Genomic DNA, 24,079 nt, shown 5'->3' on the forward strand with positions numbered 1-24,079 from the left:
CGCGCCCCCAGCGCGGACAAATAGAACAGATCCGGCGCGCGGCGGAGCACGCGGCCCGCACACCGGTGCGTGCGGGAGCGCGCACGCGCCGTACGCTCCATGCACGTGCCATGCGCAGGGCCCCGCCCCTGCGCCGCTGCCCGCCTCTTCCTCCCCACGTGACGGCGCCTCGCGGGGACAGAGGTTCCCGGCTTCCCCCGCGCTCGGCGACTACAACTCCCGGCATGCACCGCCCGCACATCCCCCTCCCCCGCTCCCCAACGGCCGCCGGGCTCACGTGACCTCCAGGCGGCCAACCGGGTTCGAACCTGCGCCCTTTACCCGCCCCCTCCCCGCCCCGCGGCGCTTCTGCGATCGCATCGATCTAAGATGGCGACGGTGGAACCGGTGAGTGTTCTATTCCCCTCTCCCGCCCGTCCTCCTCACCCTCCCGCCGCCGTCGTCTCCTTCTCAAGCCGCAGCTCTCCCGGGCGAGGGGGCGGCGGGCGCTCGGCCGGGTGGCGGGCGGAGCGGCGGGGGCGCCGGGGTGAGGCGGGCGGGGAGCGCACGCACGCAGGGGCCGGGGCGGGGGAGGGGAGCGGGAGGCGCCAGCCCGCGCTGAGGGGGGGAGGCGGCCTGAGGGCAGCGCCGGCACCGCCACACGGCAGCGGGCGAGCGGGGCGGGAGCGGGGCCTGGGGCGCCCATTGTGCCGCGGCCCGGCCGCCCCCGCGGCGCTGCGGGGGGAACGCCGGGGTCGGCCGGGCCGGCCGGCGGCCGCGTGTGGCGCGGTGGGGGTGGCCATGTTGCTTTCCGCCCGGAGAGCCCGGCGGGTTCGGCGCTTCCTTGGCGGCCGGCGAGCGCCCTCCCGGCGAGCGGGCCCGGGGAGGTCCGGGTTGAACGCGGAGCAGGAGCGACTGAAACGAGAAAACAGCGGGACTGGTGAGGCTTGAGGCGTGTTGTGAACCAAACTGGCTTTTTCCGGTTATGTCATCTTTCTGGATTCAAACTGTATTTTTATCCAAGTTTTTTTGTAGTTTTCACGATAATTAAGTACTTTATTTCTTTTTCCAGATATTAAGCTCTGTTTATGCTCTGTTTTATAAACACTGTCCTAGCCTGTGCTTCTGTAAAGAACTGAAGCAGCTGGAGGTGGTCCAAGTGTAGTTGTTGTTCTAATCCCCACATGCTCGTGTGTCATGGGCAGCAGAAGACTCTGTGTTAGGGTTTCAAGGAAACAGAAACTTAAGGAAGGCTAGTTTCTTGCTGCTGCTTGCCAACTATGAATAAATAGCCAGCGTGTACTTTGGAGAAGCTTTGTAACATTTAGACAAAAGACGTTTAAGGTTGAAAAATCACATTGTTTTTAAATAAGGATTAATTTTACCTATTTGCATAAGGGACATTGATCTTCTCCTTATGACCTTCTTCCAAAAAAACCCCAAAAGACTCCACCTTTACTTACAAGGAAGAGGTTGAAATTGCTCAGCGTTTATAAATGGCTTGACTAGCAGTTCTGAACAGGAAGAATGTCCCTTGTTGAAGTAGTGACATGGACCACCGACAGCACCTTCCCATGTTCTCCAGCCACAGTGTTAAACACTTGTTTTCTCATCCCAAAGCTGATCTTTCTGAGCTGTAGCCCACATACCTGAAGATGAGAGCTTCCAGTGTTTTGTGATGACCTTAGCAGGGGCTGTGATAAATGATTTGTAATATTGATGGCCGTTGGAGATTGGAATGACTCTAACGACATGGTTTTGTGGCTTCATTGGCTGTGGTGCTGATGTAAGCCTGGCTCTGCACCATTCTCTCCATTGTTCTTATGTAAGTGTGATGTTGCCTGTTGAGGTAGATCTGGGGCTTAATTTAGGCAAAAAATAAAAAATTCCTTTTGCTGTGGAATTTCCCAGCAAGATTGATTTCCCAGCTCCAGTTCACCATGCAGTGACACATGGTTGTGCTGAGCCCGTAAGAGAGGAAGATAGGACAATGCTCACGACAGTTTAAAGTAATGCTGCTGTTCAGTGTTCTGCCGTAGCTGATGTACATTTGGTTTCAGGAAACAAACATCAGCTATGCTTGATTATTTTCAAATTGATTTAAATAATGACATTTTTGTTCATTGTCCTTTTAGGTGGCTCACACTTCTCCTGCTGAAGCTTAAAGTTAGGCTCGCGTAGTGACTGAGGCCATAGACACTTAATGTTGTGGAAAACTTGAACGTCTACAAGCCTGACAGGCTAAAGCTGTTTTTCTTGTGCTATCCAGATGGCTTCTTTTTTCAGACTATTCTAGATTAATTTGAGAGAATATGCAGGAGTGTGTCCTATTAGTGTGCTCATATTGTAACCTTTGAGGACTAAATGTCATCAGATAACATTGTGCAAAAGTCCACAAAGTCAACAACAAAACCAGTAGTAATGCTTTAGTAAACAGTAGTTTACCAAAGGTGACTTTTAAATGTAACCACATGAAGCCTGTAATTTCTAGGTGTTTATAATAATACATGTGGAAGTAACTTACATGTGAGCATCTGATCCCTCACGGTTCAAACTGGAAATGGTCATCGTGCTTCTTTTTTTCTTGATGACAGTTATCTTTATATTTGTGCAAATGCAATTCTTGTGAATTTAACTCTGCATTTTAAGAGACATTGGTGACACTTCATTGGTGTATAATTTGAAAATGCTTGTTTAAACAGCTAATCATCAATAGGCAGGACTCAAATCTTACTTTAAATGAAACAGTTATTAGCACTAAGGGGTTATGAACACAGTGGTATAGGGCATAGGAGTTCTGGAAAGTTTAAAATTACTCCAAAAATCGAAGTTAGGCTGAAAGGTATTTCTTTTGTATTGTTGGCAGATGGGTAGGATGTAAATTAAGTGCAGGCCACGTTCAACTTTAGACTTATTCTTATTACTTGGTATTTCTGCTATAATATAGTCAGGGACCTGCTATGGTTGGAATCAGTGTACTACTCAGCTGTAATGTTGTGAACACAGTTGCTTGCTCATTGCATTTTTCTGAAATGATGCATGATAAATGTATCTTGTGTGCTGGTTAGTAATTGAGAGTGTCTATCAAACTGTCTTTCTAATTGTAAATAACCTTTCTGACTGAATACAAAGCTACCTCTTTTTTACTAAGAGGAGGAAGTTGTTGGACAACTTGTGATTTTTTGGGGGGATAAACGTTTTTCTGAAAGCAATTTGAAAAAATTACATTTCGCACCGCCTATCAAATGTCAAGCTTGTTTCAAGGTAATGCATAAGAATAGCGTATGAGACTGAGTTGTGTTTAATTTACTGATACCACCTGCAGGTGTGGAGGTACATGGTAAATTTTTGATGAGAAAATGTGACCATTTGGGCAGCTTTGTTAAGATCTGTGTGAATTTTCAGGGGGTAGGGGGAAAGAATCAAATGAAGGGTGTTGGTAGAGAGATGCAGATTTTAGAAGTGAATTAATGTGAGGTGGTGTTTTTTTCCCCTCAAACAATTTTCACTTTTGAAATATTCTAAAGTCAAGGTTAAACTTAAGTTTGGATACTGTTTTTAACCCAGAACTTAAAGCAGTCAGTCACTTCTTAAAGTCCTAAAACCTGTTCATCTCTAAAACCTTCACATGATGAGGGTGCTGCACATGTGATCTAAAGATGTGTCCTGAGTAACACAGATGTCCTGTTCACTGCCTGAAAGTGACAGTTGTCCTTGATTCTTATATAGTGGATGTAAGGCAGAAATATTTTAATGATTGAGAAGGTTTTTATTTTCTAAAGGTGGAGAACAGTTGTTTAAATGAATAGTGGTCAGGTTTTTTGCGTGTTCTTGCTACTTAAAGTTTGTTACATTACTTGCTTTACAGTAATTGAACATACCAATGGTATGTCCAGGACTTTATTTTTTGATTGAAGACTGACCTCTGTACATTATACAATTTTGTTTTCAAGTCTTTTTCTGAAGAATGTGTCTTAACTTTTCAGCTGATGTAAAACTACACTGAATGGCTCAATATATTCCTTTGGGGTGGTTTTGTGTCTATTGCGTAGAAGTGCGTGGGGAGATTGGAGGTGTTACAGATGGATTTTGTCCCTTAAATCATCTGAACAGTTCTCGGTAGTCTGGGGAAGTTTCTGCTTTCTTGTCTGAGTGCCTTAGAACTAACAGAACATTAGATGTGGAATCATCTCATCCCATGGATCAATGTCATGTTTCAGTAGCAAAGACAGCAGCAGATTGGAGTGAGAAGTGTTAGCACGAGGGCGGCCTGCTTAGACCACTAGAAAAAACACGAAGATAGGGGAGTATTTTTAACATACCTCTAACTTGTTTGCTAATTCTAGCTGTAAGTTTGTGAGTTAAGTGTTGAAAATCTGATGGGTGCTTTTAAGCATATATAACCCATTTTTTTCAGAAGTCGAAAGGGCTGTACGTAAACCTGACTCTGGAGGAAATGTGGGACTACTTCAGCCTTTTGTTCCTGTCCCGTGCATGTGTCGTGCTTCTATTCTAATTCGATGTGTTGCCACTCAGTTAAAATCATGTCCCATATTTGTGTTCTAATAGTGAATGCCTTTCTAAAAAGCTATGGTGGTCTAAGTAATAATATATGTAGTTAGGGTAGTTGTTCTGTATTAGGCTTTGTTATGTCATGCCTAGAAAATTTTCTCTCCTGGTGTCTGGAAAGCTATTTAACACTGTTTAATTGGTAACAAGTGACTGCTGGTACCAGTTGTTATTACACATACTACCTGTGATTTTTACCTCTGCATATTCATTCCTCAGAATTGCATATCAGATCACTTGTTTTTTCTTACAACACATAATAGTTGCTTGTGGATGGGCATAAATCCCTTTTTTATCCAGACTATTTTGACATAAGTTGCTCCTGATTTTGTACCTTGAGTTGTTATCCTAACTGTGGTGTAGTAGTAGTTATCCTCGAGAAGCTTGAGGACCAGTAGTTGACATGCTTTTTCCCTAGACACCTCATAACTAGGTTTTCTCATTCTGTTGGAAACCCCAAACAAAAAGGTGGAAGCTCTCAAATGTAACTTATTTCAGTTTAATGCAAGAAAATTTTGGAAGCCTTTTCCACTAATTGATTCTCTTAACTTTCACCAAGAATGCATAGTAGTGCTCGGTTACGTCCTTTTGGGATGTGAATGTTGCGCGCTCTCAACCGGGCTTCCTAAACAGCTTCTGTAGACAATTAGATGATACGAACATGGTGAAACCTGGTTGAGCTCGTTGTTCTCTACAACAGACAAACCTGAAGAAGCAGTTTTTACTGTAAGTGCTATTTGCTTCCTGTCCCAGTGACACGCACACCTTCCTTTAATATGTTGGTCATTACGTGCTCTGGGGAAAGAATAATAACACCAATTAAATCTGCAAGTGTCAGAACCCAAGTAACGTGCGGATATGCACAGTCATTAAATGCTGAGTAGGCAAATGTTTCGTGGACTTCTGCAAGCTGATTCCTACATCAAAAAAAACCCCATGTGGGTAATGAATAAATGTCACTTTTAATTATGTGCTGTCTTGTGTACGAGGTGTAGGATTTGCCATATGAAGCTTTCCAGTTTATCTGGTAATACTACCCTATTTTATTACAACTATTTTAAAAGCAGCATTAGTTTAATAGTAGATGCAAAGTCAATTTTAGGTTAAAGAATGCATTAGTTATGAGCAACAGTAAAGTACTATGAAGGATTTGAAATTTAGTAGTTCAGAAACTGCTCATGGAGACAGTCTGACTTCAGGATAATAGTGTAGCAATTTCAAGGTGTGAACTGGTGAAATGTCTATAGTATCACTTTAATTCATGTTGTATTTATAGAATCTTCAAACCTGCATGCTTGTGGTTTGGGGTAGAATTTCAGTGTCTGGAAAGAGCCTGAATACAGGGAATGAACTTTGAATGCCATTTGGTGAATTTATATGCTTTGTATTTGACTAATAAATGAAAAGTGCTTTGCTATACAAATTCTTTAGATTGGTGGTCAGAATAGTGAGATAACAGTGATGAAAGGAAATGGGAGCTGATATGATTAACCAGCCAAAAATGAAAATGAGCCTTCTTCTGTTTTCCTTGATGGCAGTGGGAATTAAGCAGCAGTGAAAACAAGCTGCTTCTGACTTAGAGCAGCCAGAAAACTGTTTTGTGGTAGAATGTTCTGCTTCCAACTTTACACCTTTTCCAGGTTCATTCTGGTGTGTACAGCCATACCTGTCCTTGACAGGCAGCCTGGTGCTGGAAATAAAAACCCTCTTGTGGCTGGGTTAGTTTTTCAGTGAGTGGTGTAATCCTGGGGCAGGGGCACAACCAGGCCTTGAAGGTGAGTTGTCATGTACTTTTTGGACAGGAACTTGAAATAATAGTCAAGTCTGATTTCATTAATGCCAGGTGGCTTTCAAAATATCTCAAGGGACTTGTGGTGACTTAACTAGAACACTTGTGCTGAGTCAGATGACTTCCATTTGTCCAGAAATGGACTTGGATGTTAGTTATGTGAAGGGTGTTCTGTGTACTGGGCAGATATTGATGCTCATTGCATTTTTTTAATGGTCTAGAAGGTGCTACCTGAATCCTTTCTGTTGTCTTGTACTAGAAGCTATGAAGTGGCATAACCCTGCATGTGCTTAGTAGTTTTGTGTTAATTCTTCTGCTTGATTTATTTAGGATACTTCTGGAAGACAGACCAGGGAGACTTTAGGATTATCTCTTTATATATTGGAAGCTATTTGCTAAGCAAACATGAATGATTTCAGCAAACTGAAATGATTTTTGGAAAATACTCTGCACTTGTCGAGAGAGTCTATTTCATGTAAAAATCTTGAGTATAATAGCATTTGTAAATCTATTGTAAATACTAGATGTCACCACTGCAGAGTGTTGTGTGCAAAACCAAGCTTTACCACAAAACGCAGTGCTTTATTTACTTCCAAACATTCAACAAGATTTTTCTTGTGTGCTCATTGTATTTGCACATGTAATATTTCTAACTCTTCTAGTTAGAAGCCCTTGAAGGGGCAACACTTAAATTGTAGTTGTCTGTACTTGGCTTTTGGCAGGATAATATGAATGGTAACTTGGAGGAGGAAATATTGAAATGCTGCTTTGGTGTATTTTACAGCCTTTGTGTATTGATGATCTTAATTTGTTTTGTGGAGTTCTCGTGTGTGATTAAAGGGAAAGATGTATATTTGATCCCATCCACTTGACAATGAGTGGGGCTAACACTAGACGTTTTATTCTGGATAGAATTTGAAGCACTTACTAAGTGTTTCAAAGATCTGTTTAGCTTTTTATAGTATCCCGCTGAAGGAGATTTGACAGATTGTTCAACACTGTGGCGTTCTCAGTGTTGCCATTCAGGAATCTTCAAAAAGCATTTAGTTTTATTAAGAGGCAGGAAATTGTGCCACCTGCCCCTTGTGCTGTGTAAATCAAAGCACTGTCCTCATTGTCACTGCCACTGTTAGGCCTTTGCATCTCAGTCTTTTCGCTGTGAGCTGGGAGAATGTGAAAGCGTTCTTAAATGGGATGTAAGTTAGCTTTTAAACTGATTTTTCTTGGTAAGCTGCCAGCTAAAGCGTACTTGATTATTTTCAAGCATGCAGGTATAATTTCTCTGAAGTAAAACATAATATCATGCTTAATAATGCTAAATATATTGATAAAGAAAATCTGTATTAAGGCAGATCTTTAGGTGTTACCAGACAGGTTTGCCAGCTGGGCCTGTGAAGGTTAAACAGTATGAGTTTATCACTTCAAATCCATTCCACTTTTCAGCAGTTTTGGTGATGATAAACTGAGTAGCACAAATATCTGGAGTAAACTATTCCATTAATTAGATAACTTACCATTACTTTATCCTATGTTACTTTGTTCTATTACAACCACAAAGTTTAAATTAAGTACTACTTACTGTATTGCTACGTTTAGGAATGTCTAGAGTCTGCTGTAGTTAGTATTTGTTTAATATTACTGAAGTGCTTTTTCATTCACAGGGTCAGCAGTCCAGGCATTTTTGTGTTAGCTGTAGGGAATGAGCTCTCGTTCTCAGTCCTTGTCTGTAATACTCTAGCACAGATTGCACATCAGAAAGGGATGGTGGTAACTGGTGGGGACACTTGGCCTCACAATCAAGCTTTGTGTTCCCTGCTTTGAAGGAATGGCATTAGAATTTCAAACCTGACACAGTGGCTTCTTGAACTGAATGACAAGCTCAAGGGGATTTGCATGCAAAGGGAATATATTATTTCACTTCTTTGTGTTAGAGTATATTGGACATCTAGCACTGTCTGTAGAGATTTGAAAAAAAAATACTTGGAGTCAGTTTAATCTGTGGTAAACGTGTAATGACATGTCAGTTTGAAATTTGAGAACCGATAAGTGTTTAAATGCTGCTGTTTGGTGGCTGAAGCTGTGTTAGTAGTGATGTTTCAAACGCAAAGACTTAGGTACTGCTTTGGTTTCGAGTTGCTTGTCATAGCTTATTTCAGACCTGAGTATTGTAAGCACGTCTCCCACTTGTAATAACAGATTTTTCTAAATAAACAAGGCCTGTACATCTCTTTCCAATGATGCTTTCTCAAAGTGATTTTAAAAATAATTTTCCTTCTGAAATTATTCTGGAATTTATTTTTCAGATGTGCATATTCTAGATAACGTATTGTGTATTTCTGAAATAACTCAGAACTCCTTCAAAGTAAGACAATTTATATTAAGTAAACCATTCTGCAAACAAATGGCACGGGAAGCAAATTGCTGAAGAGCAGCATGTGAATTCCTACTGTTAGTATTTATTGTGGGACCTGTTTAAGAAAAGAGGCATGCAGATTGTGCTTCCATGATGTTATTTGGGCCCCTAATCCAAGATGAATTAGAGGAACTCTTGGCTTCAGCCTTCTGAAAGTTACTTCAAAGAACTGAATTACTTTACAAAAAATGGGGAAGGAATGTATTAACAACTCCTTTTTTCACACAGGAAACCACTCCTAACACTCAGCCTTCAGAAGAGGAGAAAACCGAGTCAGCACCCAGTCAGGAGGTTGCCAGCCCTGAGCAGTACGTTAAGCATCCACTACAAAACAGGTAAATAGTACAGAAGCATTATTGTAAGTTTGCCAAAGGTAGAAGAATGCCTGTGATTTTACAGAAGCTGAAAATCTTTGCAGATTTTCATAGTGCGCTCAGTATTTAACATTGGTAGGTAGGTGCTGCCCCAAAGTTAAACCTTTTACTTAGGTGATACCTTATTTTGGAAGTTTTGAGCAAGTGTGGAAAACCACTGCGTGTGCTTTAGTGCTGGGCTTTGTGCATCACATTGTCCCTTGTCTGTCCCATTGTCCCTTGTCTTTCTCTCAACTTCCATCCCTCTAACCACTTTGATTAAATAGATGCTGACACTCTTTTACAAGTGGCATTACTGGAAAAGAGGAAACTTTTAAAACAAAGTTTGAAATGTCAGGAAAGGTCTCAAAACAACAGATTAGCACCTGGTGACTTAAAGTACTCTACTGTGAGAAGAGAAATATACTCTTGTGCTGACCTGAGTGATTTCAAAACCACTGAAACTATCAGAATGAAAAATAAGGCTGTTTTGTTAAGTGCCTCATCAGGTCTCATGTTCTAGCACTTTAAATGATCCTTTTTAGATCCAGAAGGAGCGTTTTTGTGCAAAAGGTTCAATTTATACTGTCCTGAGATTTGTACCCAGTGGAGATAATGAAGAAAAATGGGTGGAATTTTTTTCATTTAGTCTTTTCTTTACATATGTAGATTTAAAAACTTGAAACAGTTAAAGATGGTGTGGTGGTTTTGTTGTTTGGTTGGGGGTTTTGTTTGTTTGTTTTGTGGTTTTGTTTTGTTTTTAAGCAAGATTGTTGCCATTACTAAGCTTTATGAAGCTTCCCTTTTAAAATTTATGCTCTCCTATTATTTGAGTGCTTGGGAAACTTTGTCATGCTTAACTTTGGAGTTGTATAATTAGCTTTTGTAACCTGGACAAGGAAATGACTGGAAATGGATCTGTGCTACTAGCTGGACTTGGATTTGAGAACTGAATTTCTTATGTAGCTTGTTGATGAAAACTGACTTCTTTGCTGGTAGTATTTTCAGTTTGGTTATAACAATACAAATGAGTTATTTTAAATCTACTTACGTTTCTAGATGCTATCATGTTATTTTGTTTTCCTTTAGATGGGCACTCTGGTTTTTTAAAAATGACAAGAGCAAAACCTGGCAAGCGAATCTTCGTCTTATCTCAAAGTTTGATACTGTTGAAGATTTTTGGGCGTAAGTAACGATTTTTCTGCATAATAGTCCTGGTGTATGTTTGTGATGTTTATGCCAAACAACACTCCATTAATTGCAGCTTTGAGTGTAATCTGAAATGTTTGTGAAATTGAAGGTGAGGTCTACCTCATTCTTCACAATGGTAGAATGTAATTTTCAAAGAGAAGGTGATTGAAGAAGTTTCTCATACCTTAATAGTCTTGCTGTTATTACTGCAACACTGCTCTTATTCATAGATACATGACATACATGTAGAAATGTGTTTGTTCAGTAGCTATCTCATAGTGACACAAATCTGTAAATTCTTGTAGCCAACCGATTGTTCCTTCATTGGCGCTGATTTTTGCTGTTAAGTTCTCAGACAGCTGGCTCACTTTCAGACGTTCAGGGGTACCTTATTCTGTAGCGTAGTACTTGAGAGATTTGTGCTGATTAGTGGCATCCTTTAAATAAGTTCATTAGAGGTTACAGAAGAAAATACCGTCATTCTAAATCAAAGCTCTGCAAAAGCAGTTGGGCTTGAACAGCAAGAACAAAGCCTTTTAAAGTAGGCCTGTGCTTTCCAGACACTTGCTTCAGTCAAATTCGGGTGGCTGGCTTGGAAGATTTTTGCATGCCATAATGATGAAATGTGAAGAAAATGCAAGTGACATGAAATGGATGATCAAAAAATGCATTATATATTTGACCTTTCTTAGTGTTTTGTGCTCTGTTGATTGGTAGGGTTCTGCTGGGTATGACCAGTAAGGGAGAGGAGGTGTCTTTGGAATAGTAAGGACCTATCAGTGAGTGACCCATTAGCACCTGCGGTAAAGAAATAAAGATACTTAAAATTTTCAAGTAACTATCAGTGCAGTTGCCAGGGAGGGCAATAGGATTCTGTGATTGTAACCATCTTCCCATTCCTTCTATGGGATGACCGATGGTTGAGTGAACAGTATTTTGCTGCCTTGGGGTATGTGAGATGCGGCTAAATGGTTTGAAACATGCTATAAAGTTGGTTAAGGTTTCTTTGAGCTCCTATAACCAAGATAGTCTGGGTAATCAAAAGACTGAATCTAGATGTCTGCAGTCCAAGTACAGAATCAGTCAAAAGCAGTTGAAGTTGTACCTCTATTGTGGTCAGAGTGGGAAGTAGGTGTGAAGTTCTAGGGAGAAAATGGTAAGGTAAGCTTAAAAGAAGGAAGCTGATCAATCTGTAACTGGCTTTGTAATTCCTATACCTGGTTTTTAATTGTTAGAGCATCACGGTAATTAATTTCCTTTACAGTGCTGGACCATGCTTGAATGTTAGTTAGTCTGGGACTACAGTTTGTTGTGGTATGTGCAGGCCTTTTTCTGAAGTCTGTGCAGGAAAAAAGGCATCTGTCTTGTTAGAGGAGACCGTATGTACTCCTTTTCTTCTTTCCTGCAAATTGCAAACTTTTATATTTAATTTGGAGTATATATTTTATTTTGTTGTTTCAGTCATCTGCTCTTGCCTTTTGAGCCTGTATTTCAATTTTAATTATCAGGCCCACAGCCTTCATCCCTAGAATATTGTGTTAAATAGTAACATTGACTATTTCTCCCGAAACCACTCTCTGCAGAGAGAGTAACCTTAGAAATACAAACAATTATCCTTATTCCAGGTATGTATATGTACAGAATACACATGCACAGAGAACTCGTTGACATGAAAGTTCAGCGAGTTATGTTTCTCATAGCTTTGTTAGAACTGGGTTTAAAAGCAGCATTGGTATTTCTGGAAAATACTGTTGTATAGGAATCCAGCAGGTGTTCATGAACCAGTTTCCATTCTACTTCTTTAAGCCAAGAACATTATAAGCTAATGATTTTATACTGCTGAAAATAGGGTTGCTTCTGAAATAACTTTAATGCTTTTTAATTTTTGTGTTTTATTCTGTCATGTCTTCTTCTTCTAAGAATTTTGTACTTTAAAATAATGCCCAGTTTTTAACCCTGCTTTTTTTCCTCTTATAGTTTATACAACCATATCCAGCTCTCTAGTAATTTAATGCCTGGTTGTGACTACTCGCTCTTTAAGGTATGCTTGCTAATCTTATTTTCTTCAGTTAAGGATTTTGATGGATGATTTCCTGACTAAGCAAGACACTGTCCAAATATTTCATTTCAGATATTTAGGAAAGTGGTTGGGAATGTCCTAAAGGTGTTAAATTTTTTTAGAAAGTCCCGAACATGTGCCCTCTGAAAATCAAGCTGTCACTATTTCTGAAAATGCAAATACCTGCCTTAACACACTTCAGAGCCAGTACACTTTAATCCATTCCTATATTTATCTTCATCCTATGTTTGGCATGTTCGTGCAAATAAAGTCTTAATTTTTACAATACAGAAGATTTTTCAGCTCTGTCACTTGTTGTGACATGGAGTTACTGAAATGTTTGAGTTCTGTGGGAGGCCACAATGTCCTGTTAGGTATGAGCACTGCTGACCAATGCACAGTTCTCCCATAACTAGTTTTTACACCACCAGTTATGCACTGTATTACTTACATATGAAATAGAAAATTGTGCCCAACACTGATGCTTCAAACATACCGAGGAAGCGTTCAGACTAGTGAGTAAGAAATACTAATGGAAGTACACATGAATCCTGCCTCAGCTGGAGCTCTAAATTAAATCCTAACTTCTCTGAAGTGCTTCTAACATACAGCTTCCTTTCTGGATTCAAATACCTAAATAATCACCGAAATACTGGTGCCTGGCTCCTCCTTTGCTTATAGAACCTGACTTCTGGCTGGGACTCCTCAGTAGGCTGTGGACAGAGTTTATGAACCTCGACAGCTTTAGGTGGTTATGCTTGGGTTGGGAAGATAACAATATTTTAGGTGACTGAGAAACCTTCCTAATAAACTTTGAGAAGCCCTACAGATGTTAGGATACGTGTGGATCATGCCTGTATTTTTGCATGAATCCTAAATTTGTGTATCTATTCTGTGTTTGCGTATCATCAATAATTTAATTTTTCAAATGCATGGAGCAGGCACAGAATTGGTGACTGTTGCAGGCTTCTGAGCAATCTCTTGCTGTTGCCCTTCAATCGTGACCTCCTAAGAGTTCCTCTTAAAGGTGATGAAGTAGTTTGAGCTCTGCAGCTGCCAGTGAGGGTGTTAAATTTAAAGTGAGCTAACACCACTCCATCCTGCACGTCGAACACTTAGTTTTCAGCCACAGTTCTGTGGTGTGACTGTCTTAATAGACATTTCTTAACCAAATTTCTCTGTCTAGACAGTTATGTGCTTTTTTGATGATTGACTTCACTGAAGTACAGCAGAGCTGCTGGTTACGGGAGTGGCAGCTGGTGGCTTTGGATCAGTGTGTCCAGAGTCATTTAATCCAGTGGAGGGCAATTGGTAAAGCATGAATCAAGATGCAACTTGCTTCTAAATGGCTTGTTGAGTTTTGTGGGCCTGGCAATTCAAAGCTTCTTATTCTCACCTTATGTGTGCAGGAAGTCATAGAGCCAGACTGCCAAGGGTGTCTGTTTCTTTATGCATAAGAAAAGTTCTTGGCCAACGTTGCACTGAGTCCAAGACTTAAAATAAGGACGCTAGAATGTAGCTGCTAATTTTATCTGGTTTCCTGTGGAGCAAAGTAGATGTTTGATTTCACCTGTTCCTACAGTTTTTTATGTAACGTTGTTTCTTCCGTAGAAATATAAGTTCATTAGAGAAAGTGCACTTTTTAAGCTGGTTTAGCATTTCATTATTGGTATGAGACAGTATTTGTGGACAGGTATGCATCTTAAGCTATACACTTTTTTCTTAAGTTGCTATTTCAGTTATTGCTGGCCTTTTGGTTATTCTTTAGGGAAAATACAGATCAAATCTGATTTAACTTGTGGCTGTTCTTTGCAGGATGGGATTGAACCCATGTGGGAAGATGAGAAAAACAAGCGAGGAGGACGATGGCTAATTACACTAAACAAACAGCAGAGACGAAGTGACCTTGATCGCTTCTGGCTAGAGACAGTAAGCACTATGGCCTTACAAGTTGCAAATGAAGAATCTTGCATTTGTATTTAATATTTTCAATGGTTTGTTCTTTCTGTGTGCCACACTAGACTTCCAACTTCCTGGCAGCACAGAGTCCTGTAAGTTTTTGAGAGGCTATATTTGAAATACGTTTGTGTTTTTTATAGTGATGCTGCATGTAGTTGTATTCTGTTAAATACTTATAAGGGGCAGCAGTAGAAATAATTCTACAACACAGATTAGCCTTTCCATGTGGAATGTACAGAATAGCAGTTATGCTACTGGGAAAATACTTTGTCTTGAATGTGACTCCCAAATTTAGCTGCTTAAGTGTAATGATTTGTTTTACAAATACTCATACAAGTGAATGGTTTTCAGGTTTTGGTCTTGCTGAAACAGGGAGTTTCAGCTTTGTTTTTATTTCTGTACTTAACATTAGGATAGACAAATAATAGCAGAGTCTTCCTGTGCATTATAAAATACTTTTTCCGTTGCTGTTACCTTTTGGGAATAGTTTTTTTTTTAAACGGTAGGTAGAGATTGTGGGTTGCAGTAAATGTGTTGTAGAAAAGGATGCGACTGAATGGTCTAGGAACTGGCTCAGAATAGCCTGGAAAAAGTCTGATATGGGTTTTAGGGGTGTGGAGTGCAGGCAGTACAGAGCAAACTGGTCTTACCAAACCTCTCATCCTTTTTCTTGCTGGTGTTACACGTGAGAAGGATTGCACCCTTTGCGAAGGGAGAAATGGCCTTTGGGATCAAAGTGTCCAAAATACCAGAGCTATTTGAATCTTTCTGGTCACTGTAGCAGTGACTTGAAGAAAGGATGAGGAGCATTTTTACTACTAGGTGATATGACTGCACATGAGTAAATAAGTGTCTTGCTGTGTGCATTTGGCCTCTCCCCCGAAATGCCTTCTGATTCTTGATAACCATTGCATGGGGGTTGGAAACATGTAGATAGTCCATGTAGACTAAAGACCAGAGGCTTCTGCTCTTTTGTTCAGCAGTGATGGCACAGAGCCCAAATACCCAGATGACTGGGACACGTGCTCTAAAACAGCCATGCCACTTCTAATTCCAGTAATTATTTGGAAACAACTTTCTCCAATAAAAACAAAAATCAAAACCTCTTCCTTTGTCACTCCCCTTTGGAATAAACTTTAATATAATTGAATGGTCTTTACCATTCTTAAGTGCAAATTAAACTTCCCTTGAGGACTTTTTCTTGCCCCTGTTGTGCAGTGTTCATGAAGAATGTACTTGACTGTAGTGTTTATTGAACATGTAGTCATCCTACTTGTATATACACTAAGGTGGTTGATCAATATTTTGAATGTGTGTGGTTTAAATTTTGACATTTATGGCTTTCATTACTCAGTGAATGTGTGTATATTGCAATTGGGTGGGTACTGAAAGATCTACTTTGTTCAAAAAGTTGCAGGTATTGAATTTTCAGATGTTATAAGTGATTATGGAAAATTAATATAGTGGCAGTGTATTTAATGTACTGTGCAAGTGGAGTAAACAGGGATCGATTTGGACACTAATACTTCAGTGTACAGAAGGATTTTTAATTCAGCATAGACTGGCTGAATCTGTTTTACGCACTAGAAAGTTTCAGTTTTGAGTATCTGAAAATTACTTGTTTTAAGAGTTGAAAGTGGAAGCTTTTACATAGCACTTTCCCAGTTAGCAAATGGTACAGGGATGTGACGGAACTCAGGCTGCCGTTCCTGACCTGTGCCAATTCCAAACGTCTCCATTAGAAAACTGTGGGAGAGAATCTTGTGTTACTTGCGTGTTTGGATGGTTGCACTTGTGTTACACGCTGTTCGGGATGACTGATGCCCATTTTAGAGTCTGTGGGAGATCTGAAACTTCCCGAGTGTGCTGGTAGGTAGTAACACTACACCAGATAGCACTTCATCCAAGTTGCAGACTGATCTACCTCCGACATACTTCAGAACCCAAGTTGCACCTTCCGTAGCAGACATGTTGCTGACTTAGTTCTTCCTAGAAAATGAACATAAAAACTTAAAATTTCAGATTTGTCTACCTGTGTTAAATGTGCTTTAGAAAAAAAAGAATAAATTCCTTTAATTCTTACCTGGTTTTGGATTGGGAGGATGAGGTGGGAGGTGACAATATGTACATGATCAGCAGTGTCAGAACTTGCAGCTGCTGGGACAGGGGGAGAGGTGGAAAACTCGACATAGGAGGAAGATACCTTGCTCCGACTGCCTTTGCATTCACTTGTAACATTTGGAACTTCAAGAAGACGCTGCAATAAACAGAAAATGATTGTTGTACGGCAAGTGACTATAAGCAGTAAAATGTAGTATTCTTCCAAGTTATTTGTGTACACTGTTTGCCTATGGAGCAGGATTCTGATTTCAACTGCACTTCTAATGGTTAATCTTTGTTTTGTAGCTGCTGTGCCTTATTGGGGAGTCATTTGATGACTACAGTGATGATGTATGTGGTGCTGTTGTTAATGTTAGAACTAAGGGTGATAAAATAGCAATATGGACAACTGAATGTGAAAACAGGGATGCTGTTACGCATATAGGGTAAGTAATATGATTGTCTTGAATATATGAAGTGTAATGATGCATTTAAAGCCAGCTAACTTGATATAGGAATGCACTTTAAGGTAATGCAGCCTGTGCTGACCTCTCTCCCAAGTTCAAGTAACTCGGTGCCAAATTACTTGTGTTCCGGTGTAGTTTTTTTGTCTGAGCTTATACTAGTAACTACTTTGTACTACTGCACTACCTTTGTAGTTTAGAAATAATGAAGAATCGAACACAGATCTTGGCAGAAGTTTTTCATTTCACAATGAGGCCTTGTAATTAATACCTGTAGCTAGTGGAGGTTCTGTTGCAGCATGCCAGTTTGTGAGGGTGAGAAGAAAGGCAGTGTAAATCTTAAGCTCCCAAGGATGTCCTTATATTTGAAAAAAGGTCTACAGTGACGTGCTGTGAAACTCTACAGATGTTTTCCTACACTCTTCTCTGTTTAAGTGCAAATCAAACAAAATAACGCTGAGTTTCATGGAGTATTTGACATGTGTAATAGCATGTTGTAGTCTTCATTCCAGTAAGCAACGCTAGTCATCTTAGATTATCACTCATCTGTACTACGGAAGATGCACGTTGTGCTCTGCTATGTATCAAGTATTGCTAAAGCGAGTGGATTCCTTATGCTGCAGTACTGATGCTTCAAAATCGCACGCTGTTCAATTTGGTCATTGTAGGCTGCTTTAGTATTTTCTTTGGCTTGCATAGATTATCTTCCCTCCTTAGCACATCTGTTTTAGGCCAAATTTTAACTGTCAGGCATAGTATCTTGCTACCATTTTGACTCATTGGGTGGCGCTCTTGACACTTTCCTCATTTGGGCCTTTATGAATCTGGCGGGGTCTGCCTTATATTAACAATTTTGCTGTATATCCTGTTCAGACTTGAAAGGTGTTTAACAACACGCAAACAGAACCATGTTATGCATCTTCTGCTAGTAGAGAATAACCTTCCATTAAACCTAGCAGGCATCAGAGTGAACTTTTAGCATGGTTTTAACCATTAGCTAAGGAGCTAAGATAACCCCATTACAGAACTAACTGTCAAAAAGATTTTTCAAACTGACTGACACAATGGCTAAGGTAAGTTGTTTACTACCTGCTGTCATGTTTCCATAACTCCAAAGACAATATATTAAGCTCTCTTTTTAACAGTTAAAATGAGGGTAAGCTGTGGTCCTCTAAACTGCTCCATTATGATTAGGGTAAGTTAAAAACAAACAACTTTTATGTAGTTTCGTTAAGTCTGCAGTTGAACAGGCTTATTCACTGGTTTAGTCAGAGCTTCCAGGCTAGTGCCATTAATGGCTTACATCTCACTCATACACAGCTATTTTTCATGAAGATGTCAGTGGATCTTAAAAGCAGGTGTCTTGTTACTAATTCCTTCCTAAGGGCTTTACTTAGACTGTTGTTCTGTTTCTTTTCTCCAGGAGAGTATACAAAGAAAGATTAGGACTTCCTCCAAAGATAGTGATTGGTTACCAGTCCCATGCAGACACAGCTACCAAGAGCGGCTCCACCACTAAAAATAGGTTTGTTGTTTAAGAAGACACCTTCTGAGTATTCTTTCATAGGAGACTGCGTCAAGCAATCGAGATTTGGGAGCTGAACCAAAGCCTCTTCAGAAGCAGAGTGGACTACGTTTAAATTTGATTTCCATCTAAGTGTTGCTAAGATTTGTGAGAAGTCTCATTTGCCTTTGTCTTGTACTTCCGTGTTCAATTTTTTCTATTTTGGCTGAAGTAACCATTACCGATCAGAATTTTAGTACACTTCGCCCCCTGAATCCATAAATGTTTTCCTAGCCCACTCTGTAATAGCTTGGTAGAAACATTACTATTACAAAAAAGAAAACCCACATTTGTTTATCCACAGTATTCAGAAAAGAAGTTGCATTTCTGTACCTGCAGGAAATTACTCTGTTTTACATTTGCATTGTATGCAGTAACATTTTGCTGGTTTGGAAAAGAGTATGGTGCATACAGTTTTCTAGCAATTTTTTTATACAGCATCATCTTTGCTGTAACCTATGCTGATGGCTGCTAGATTAATTTATTTGTTTTCCCTATTTGATAACATTAGTGATATTTTGATTTCAGTTGTTTTTGCTCATGTAACATTTGGTGAAGAATCTGGGAATATGACAAAGGTGGAATAAACATTAATTTTGTGCATTCTTTGGTAATTTTTTGGTTTTTTGTAACATCCAAGCTTTGCTACAAATTGATGCATTTCAGTCAAATCAGTGATCTGTTTGTGTGATTTCCTAAACATAATTGTGGATTTTTTTAATGTAACACCATAATTTACATTCCTTACTAGAAATAGTATGTTTTTGTATCTTATGCTGTATTTTAACACTTTGTATTACTTAGGTTATTTTGCTTTGGTTAAAATGGCTCAAGTAGAAAAGCGGTCCCATTCATATTAAGGCAGTGTACAAAACTGTAAATAAAATGTGTACAGTGAATTGTCTTTTAGACAACTAGATTTGTCCTTTTATTTCTCCATCTATACAGCAAGTATTTGTACTTCTTTTGACAAGGCAGTCTCTGCTGTGGCTTCTATTGTAGTGTCTTCCAAGAAGGATAAAGTCTGGAGATACAGTCTGTTGAAACTTCTAATAAATCTATTAGCTAGCACCCGAAATCAAAGTGATGTTAGATTGATGTGGCTACTGTTTTTTTCTTAGCGGTTGGACTAATTGATCATGGTTTGCATTGTTTCTCTCTTGACTTTGGTTTATGCCAGCCAAGAAATTTGAAGGTATGTAGAAATCTGTCTAGTTTCAGATAGGAACTACACTAAAAGTGCTGGAGTGACTCTAAGTATATAATTCCTATATTGAGGTACAAGTAGAGCACACTAGAGACATGGCTACAAAATAAAAGGATCTGAGGATCTAGTTTTTCCGCTGTTATGTAGGTCTTACAGCGAGATGAAAGTTGCTGTGGGAGCTCTAAGGTTGTGTGACTTGCATGACAGGGAAAATTTTGAAGGCCAGTGAGTTAGCTGCTTGTTTTGAGCACAATGTGAGAGGCTTTTATTGCTCATTTCTTGGTTTTCAGCATGTGATGTTCTTGAAGATCTTGTTAGGGCTGTATAGCCTTCAGTTAAAGGCAGATGTTTATTGGGGTGTTGATTGTAGTGCTAACTCCTTAAAGCAAGTTTAGTCACTGTGGCAGTGAAGCTTCAGTCAAATCAGGCTTTTAAATCTGCCCAGTTAAGGCACTGAAGTGTTTCTATGAGCTAAGATAGACTTGAACACTTGCACACGTACAAGAAATGTGTGTTGTAAATAGCACGTCAGGCTATACTACAAAGGCATTACATTAAATTCTGGATCATATGTCTGTTTAATAGAAACACAGTAGGCATCTAATGGTCTCTGCTGTCAGTGTTGGTCGTTAACTACAACAGCTGTTGGTGTGGAGCTGTTGGGCTGTTTGTGTGCTGGCTGCTGCGGGTGCCGCTGGAGCTGGTTGCCCTGATCCTGCAGGTGTGCAAAGCAAGTTTGGTTTGTTTAATAGGGCTGTTCTGTATCATCAGCCTCAAGCTGAGTAGTGTTTATAAAGGCTTTGATATTTCTGAATAAACACGTTGTGCTTGTGAAGATGAGTTGGTTACCTGAGTGGTGACATTGGGTTGTCTCTGTGTATGTAACTTGGGAGCACTGGGGCAAAGATCAGAAACAGGTGGTGCTGCCCTTCTGTGAAGTGTTGAGATTAAACTGAATGCTGTTGTGAGAATATAGCATTGGTTTGGTTTAATTTCCCCACAGGACTGACTAGATATTGTTCAGGGTAGCAGCATTTTGTTCGTGTAGAAAGGTGATTGATAGGGTGCTTTTTATAGTCTCAGGTTTCTGAGCCTATTTAAGCATCCAACTGACTTGCACTGTAACGTGAAAACCTCCAGTAGGTTGGTTTAGGCTCTTCACTGCTCCATTAAAAGCTGCTGTGTTTCTAGAAGACTTGAGTGAAAATGAAATTACATACTTGCTTTATCGTATATTTTCTATGCCTTTAATTCATTGCTAGAAGAAGTGACCACGAGCCTAGTTTTGTCCAACTTGTAAATCACTTTGTGCTTACTAATGTTCTGATTATACTGGTGTAGTTTGTATGATTATACTATGGGGGAAGGATGCGAGCTCTCCATTCTGCATATTAATAAAACAGTCCCAGGCTCATAAAAGGAAAAAAGGAGTCGACATTTAAATTTTAGTATCTAGTTTTGGTACAAAATATTTGGTGTCTTTTAATCTTCCAGCCAAATGGGTGGCTGTTGTCAATGTGTGGTTTTAGTCAGCCTGAGAAGACTAAACAATGAATGCCTGAAGCATCTCTTTGGAAGTGGGTTTATATGCTACAAAACCAGCAGAGTGTGGAAAGCAAGCAAAAACCTGCTGTGTTCAGGGAGGTGTAAGAACCAAAATATAGACTGGGAAGAAGGGGTAAAAGATGAGGAATATTTCTGAATTATGGACTTCCAGGGGTGCTGCAAGCCTGGGGCTGGGCAATGCTTTTTCATTGTCGCTTTATATTTGTCCTGCTGTGCTGTCACTGTCTTGTGTTTCAGGATGTCTTTAGCTCAGGAAACTTAATGTTACCCAAATTCTGTGGACTTGCGTTAGTAGCTTTTAGCAAAGCTTGGACTGAGCTCCAAACTTGCACCTGATTAATTTTTTCCTTACAGAAATGCTTAGAAAAATAACATTCTGGACTCCATGGGACCCTTACTAAATGAAAAAATCATTGCATTTCTGCCTAGTAAAGTGACATGGGTCTATCCCTTTGATGTATGTGACCTCCCTTGTTTCCAAGAAGCTTTACTCCTGAGTCTGGGCCTGATGGTTTTAAAACTAGAACTTAGGAACATCCTGCACTAAAGTACTAAATCAAATAGCTGAACCCATAGAGCTTTCAGACTGCCTAGCACTTAACTTTTTAGATGACTTTGCCCTCTTAAGAACTGTCAATGGTTTCTGCAATTTTTGTGTGTGCGAGTAGGTTTTTAGGTCGGTCTTTGTCACGATAATGTTTTTATGCACAATTTGTGCCTTTTCATATTGGGCAAGGAAACAGTTTCTGCCTGTTTCACTTGGTGTTTCATACCTGTTTATCCACACTAGACCAGGAGAGCAGCAGTAAGAAACCAGTCCTGGCTACTGAATGCCCTTGCTGGACCTCTCCATTTCAAACCTCCAGAAGCTGTTAAATCTTGATTTTTTTTTTTTTTTTTTCCAATTTTGATCTCTTTGCAGGACGCTGTAGCCGCTTGAACAGACTTTCTGCCTTGAACTCGTACCTTTTGTATTCCAGCAGAATCTGTTTGCAGGTCTCCAGCTCTGGCACTGCAGCAAAGCCTTTAAAAAGCACTTAAATTCCTCCCCCTGGGATAAAAACCTTCTGCTCTTGCCTGGTGGCTGTTGGCACTTGCCCAAAAGGCCGATGGATGCCCTTCCAGCCTTCCTGTGTTGAAATAAAGCAGGTTCTGATGTCCAGAGCTCGTTGTGAATTGTGGCTGAGCACATGATGATTGTTATGCTCCCCAGCATTCACTTGTTATATTGTGTGATGCCTTAAATATAAAACACATCCTAGCTGAATTCAGTCTGTTGGTATCAAGTTTGCCTGCTAACCAAATGTAACCCATATTATTTCCCCCAACAAGCCTGTGACAAGCGTAGCTGTGAATTTGTGGGGTTTATGACTGCCTGTGCATTTCCTATCTCCATTTTTAAATAATCCCGATACTTTTCAAGCCTTATTAAAGCACGTTTAATAAAGGGAAAAATGACACTGAGTTTAGTCACTGCTTTTTTTGGTCATGATGATACTGCGGAGAATTCCAGATGTTGCCGAACCCAGATACAGACTGTGTGTGACTCCTAATCATCTGCTTATGGGATGTTCACTTTTTTAACCTCTAGCCATGTAAGTATGACAACAGTGAAAAATGATACTTGAAACTATGTGTGAATATATCATATATAAAAGCAAAAATGACTCATCTATTTTTTCTATTTTTTGTTTCAAACTAGAAAACTTCTGTTATTTCTAAAAGGTTTCTTTGAATGACTTTCTGTAATTGTTGGATTTTTTGCTTACAATAGGTAGTTTAGATTTTTTTTTCTCTTTATGTCGTGCCTATTGATGTTATTGAGGAATTGGAGCCAACCTCATAGTCGAGGCTTGGTGTTCTTTGAAGTAAAGCTGGTTTTTGAGCCTTATCTTCCTCCGTATGTGCAGGGTAGTTATCCTAGTGCACCTCACCCCGAGCCGTACGAATACATAGCAAGTATAACGGGAAATTAGAAGGTACCACTTGATTTCTGTAGTTTGAATGAAAATAAAGCTTCTGAGGAACTGAACATCTTGTCTTCTTGACTCTGTACGGGATGTAGAGAAGTGCAAATCAAAGGTAAATGAGTGAGGTGCTGCTTTGAAATGCGTTCGCTCTTCAGTTTGGAGTTTGTTTTGAAGTTTCCCTGGACCTGGAAAATTAATCCTTGAGTTATTCTGTGAAGGCAAAGGAGACCTGGGGGTACTAATTGGCAGGAAGCTCAACATGAGCCAACAGTGTGGCCAAGAAGGCCAATGGTGTCCTGTCCTGTATCAGAAATGGCGTGGTCAGCAGGACAAGGGCAGTGATCATTGCCCTGTACTCTGCATTGGGGAGGCCACACCTGGAGTATTGTGTTCAGTTCTGGGCCCCTCAGGTCAGGAAAGAGATTGAAGTGCTGGAGCGGGTCCAGAGAAGAGCAACAAGGCTGGGGAAGGGACTTGAACACAAGCCCTATGGGGAGAGGCTGAGGGAGCTGGGCTTGTTCAGTCTGGAGAAGAGGAGGCTTAGAGGTGAGCTCAGCACTCTCTAGAACCACCTGAAGGGCAGCAATAGGACAAGGGGGCATGGGCTTCAACTCTGCCAGGGGAAATTGAGGCTGGAGATTCGAAAGCAATTCTGTGCAGAGAGAGTGGTCAGGCATTGGAATGGCTGCCCAGGGAGGTGCTGGACTCACCGGCCCTGGAGGTTTTTAAACTGAGATTGGACATGGCACTCAGTGCCATGATCTGGTCAATGGACTGGAGTTGGACCAAGGGTTGGACTGGATGATCTCTGAGGTCTTTTCCAACCCAGTCGATTCTGTGATTCTGTGAATTATCTGCAGGCTGCTGTCTGGGGGCAGGTGCATTCCAAATTGCTT

The 24,079-nt window shown here is 40.3% G+C and overlaps 1 protein-coding gene across 1 annotated transcript; it reads left to right on the top strand.

Moving 5' to 3' along the window:
* Window positions 1–282: 282 nt before the first annotated feature.
* On the top strand, window positions 283–23,245 carry EIF4E (eukaryotic translation initiation factor 4E). The gene is made up of 7 exons (XM_065836695.2): window positions 283–387; window positions 8,979–9,085; window positions 10,193–10,288; window positions 12,272–12,335; window positions 14,169–14,282; window positions 16,719–16,858; window positions 18,300–23,245. Exons 1-7 carry the CDS (start codon window positions 370–372, stop codon window positions 18,412–18,414), a joined length of 654 nt encoding a protein of 217 aa, XP_065692767.1. The 5' UTR covers window positions 283–369; the 3' UTR covers window positions 18,415–23,245.
* The last annotated feature ends 834 nt before the right edge of the window (window positions 23,246–24,079 follow it).

Source organism: Patagioenas fasciata, chromosome 4 (assembly GCF_037038585.1).
Source record: "Patagioenas fasciata isolate bPatFas1 chromosome 4, bPatFas1.hap1, whole genome shotgun sequence".
NCBI lineage: Eukaryota > Metazoa > Chordata > Aves > Columbiformes > Columbidae > Patagioenas > Patagioenas fasciata.

Bases quoted from the DNA above. Each gene is read 5' to 3' on its own strand.
- EIF4E (XM_065836695.2), top strand. The intron at 9,086-10,192 runs GTAAATAGTACA...GTTTTCCTTTAG, and splicing joins AAGCATCCACTACAAAACAG to ATGGGCACTCTGGTTTTTTA. The intron at 12,336-14,168 runs GTATGCTTGCTA...TGTTCTTTGCAG, and splicing joins GTGACTACTCGCTCTTTAAG to GATGGGATTGAACCCATGTG.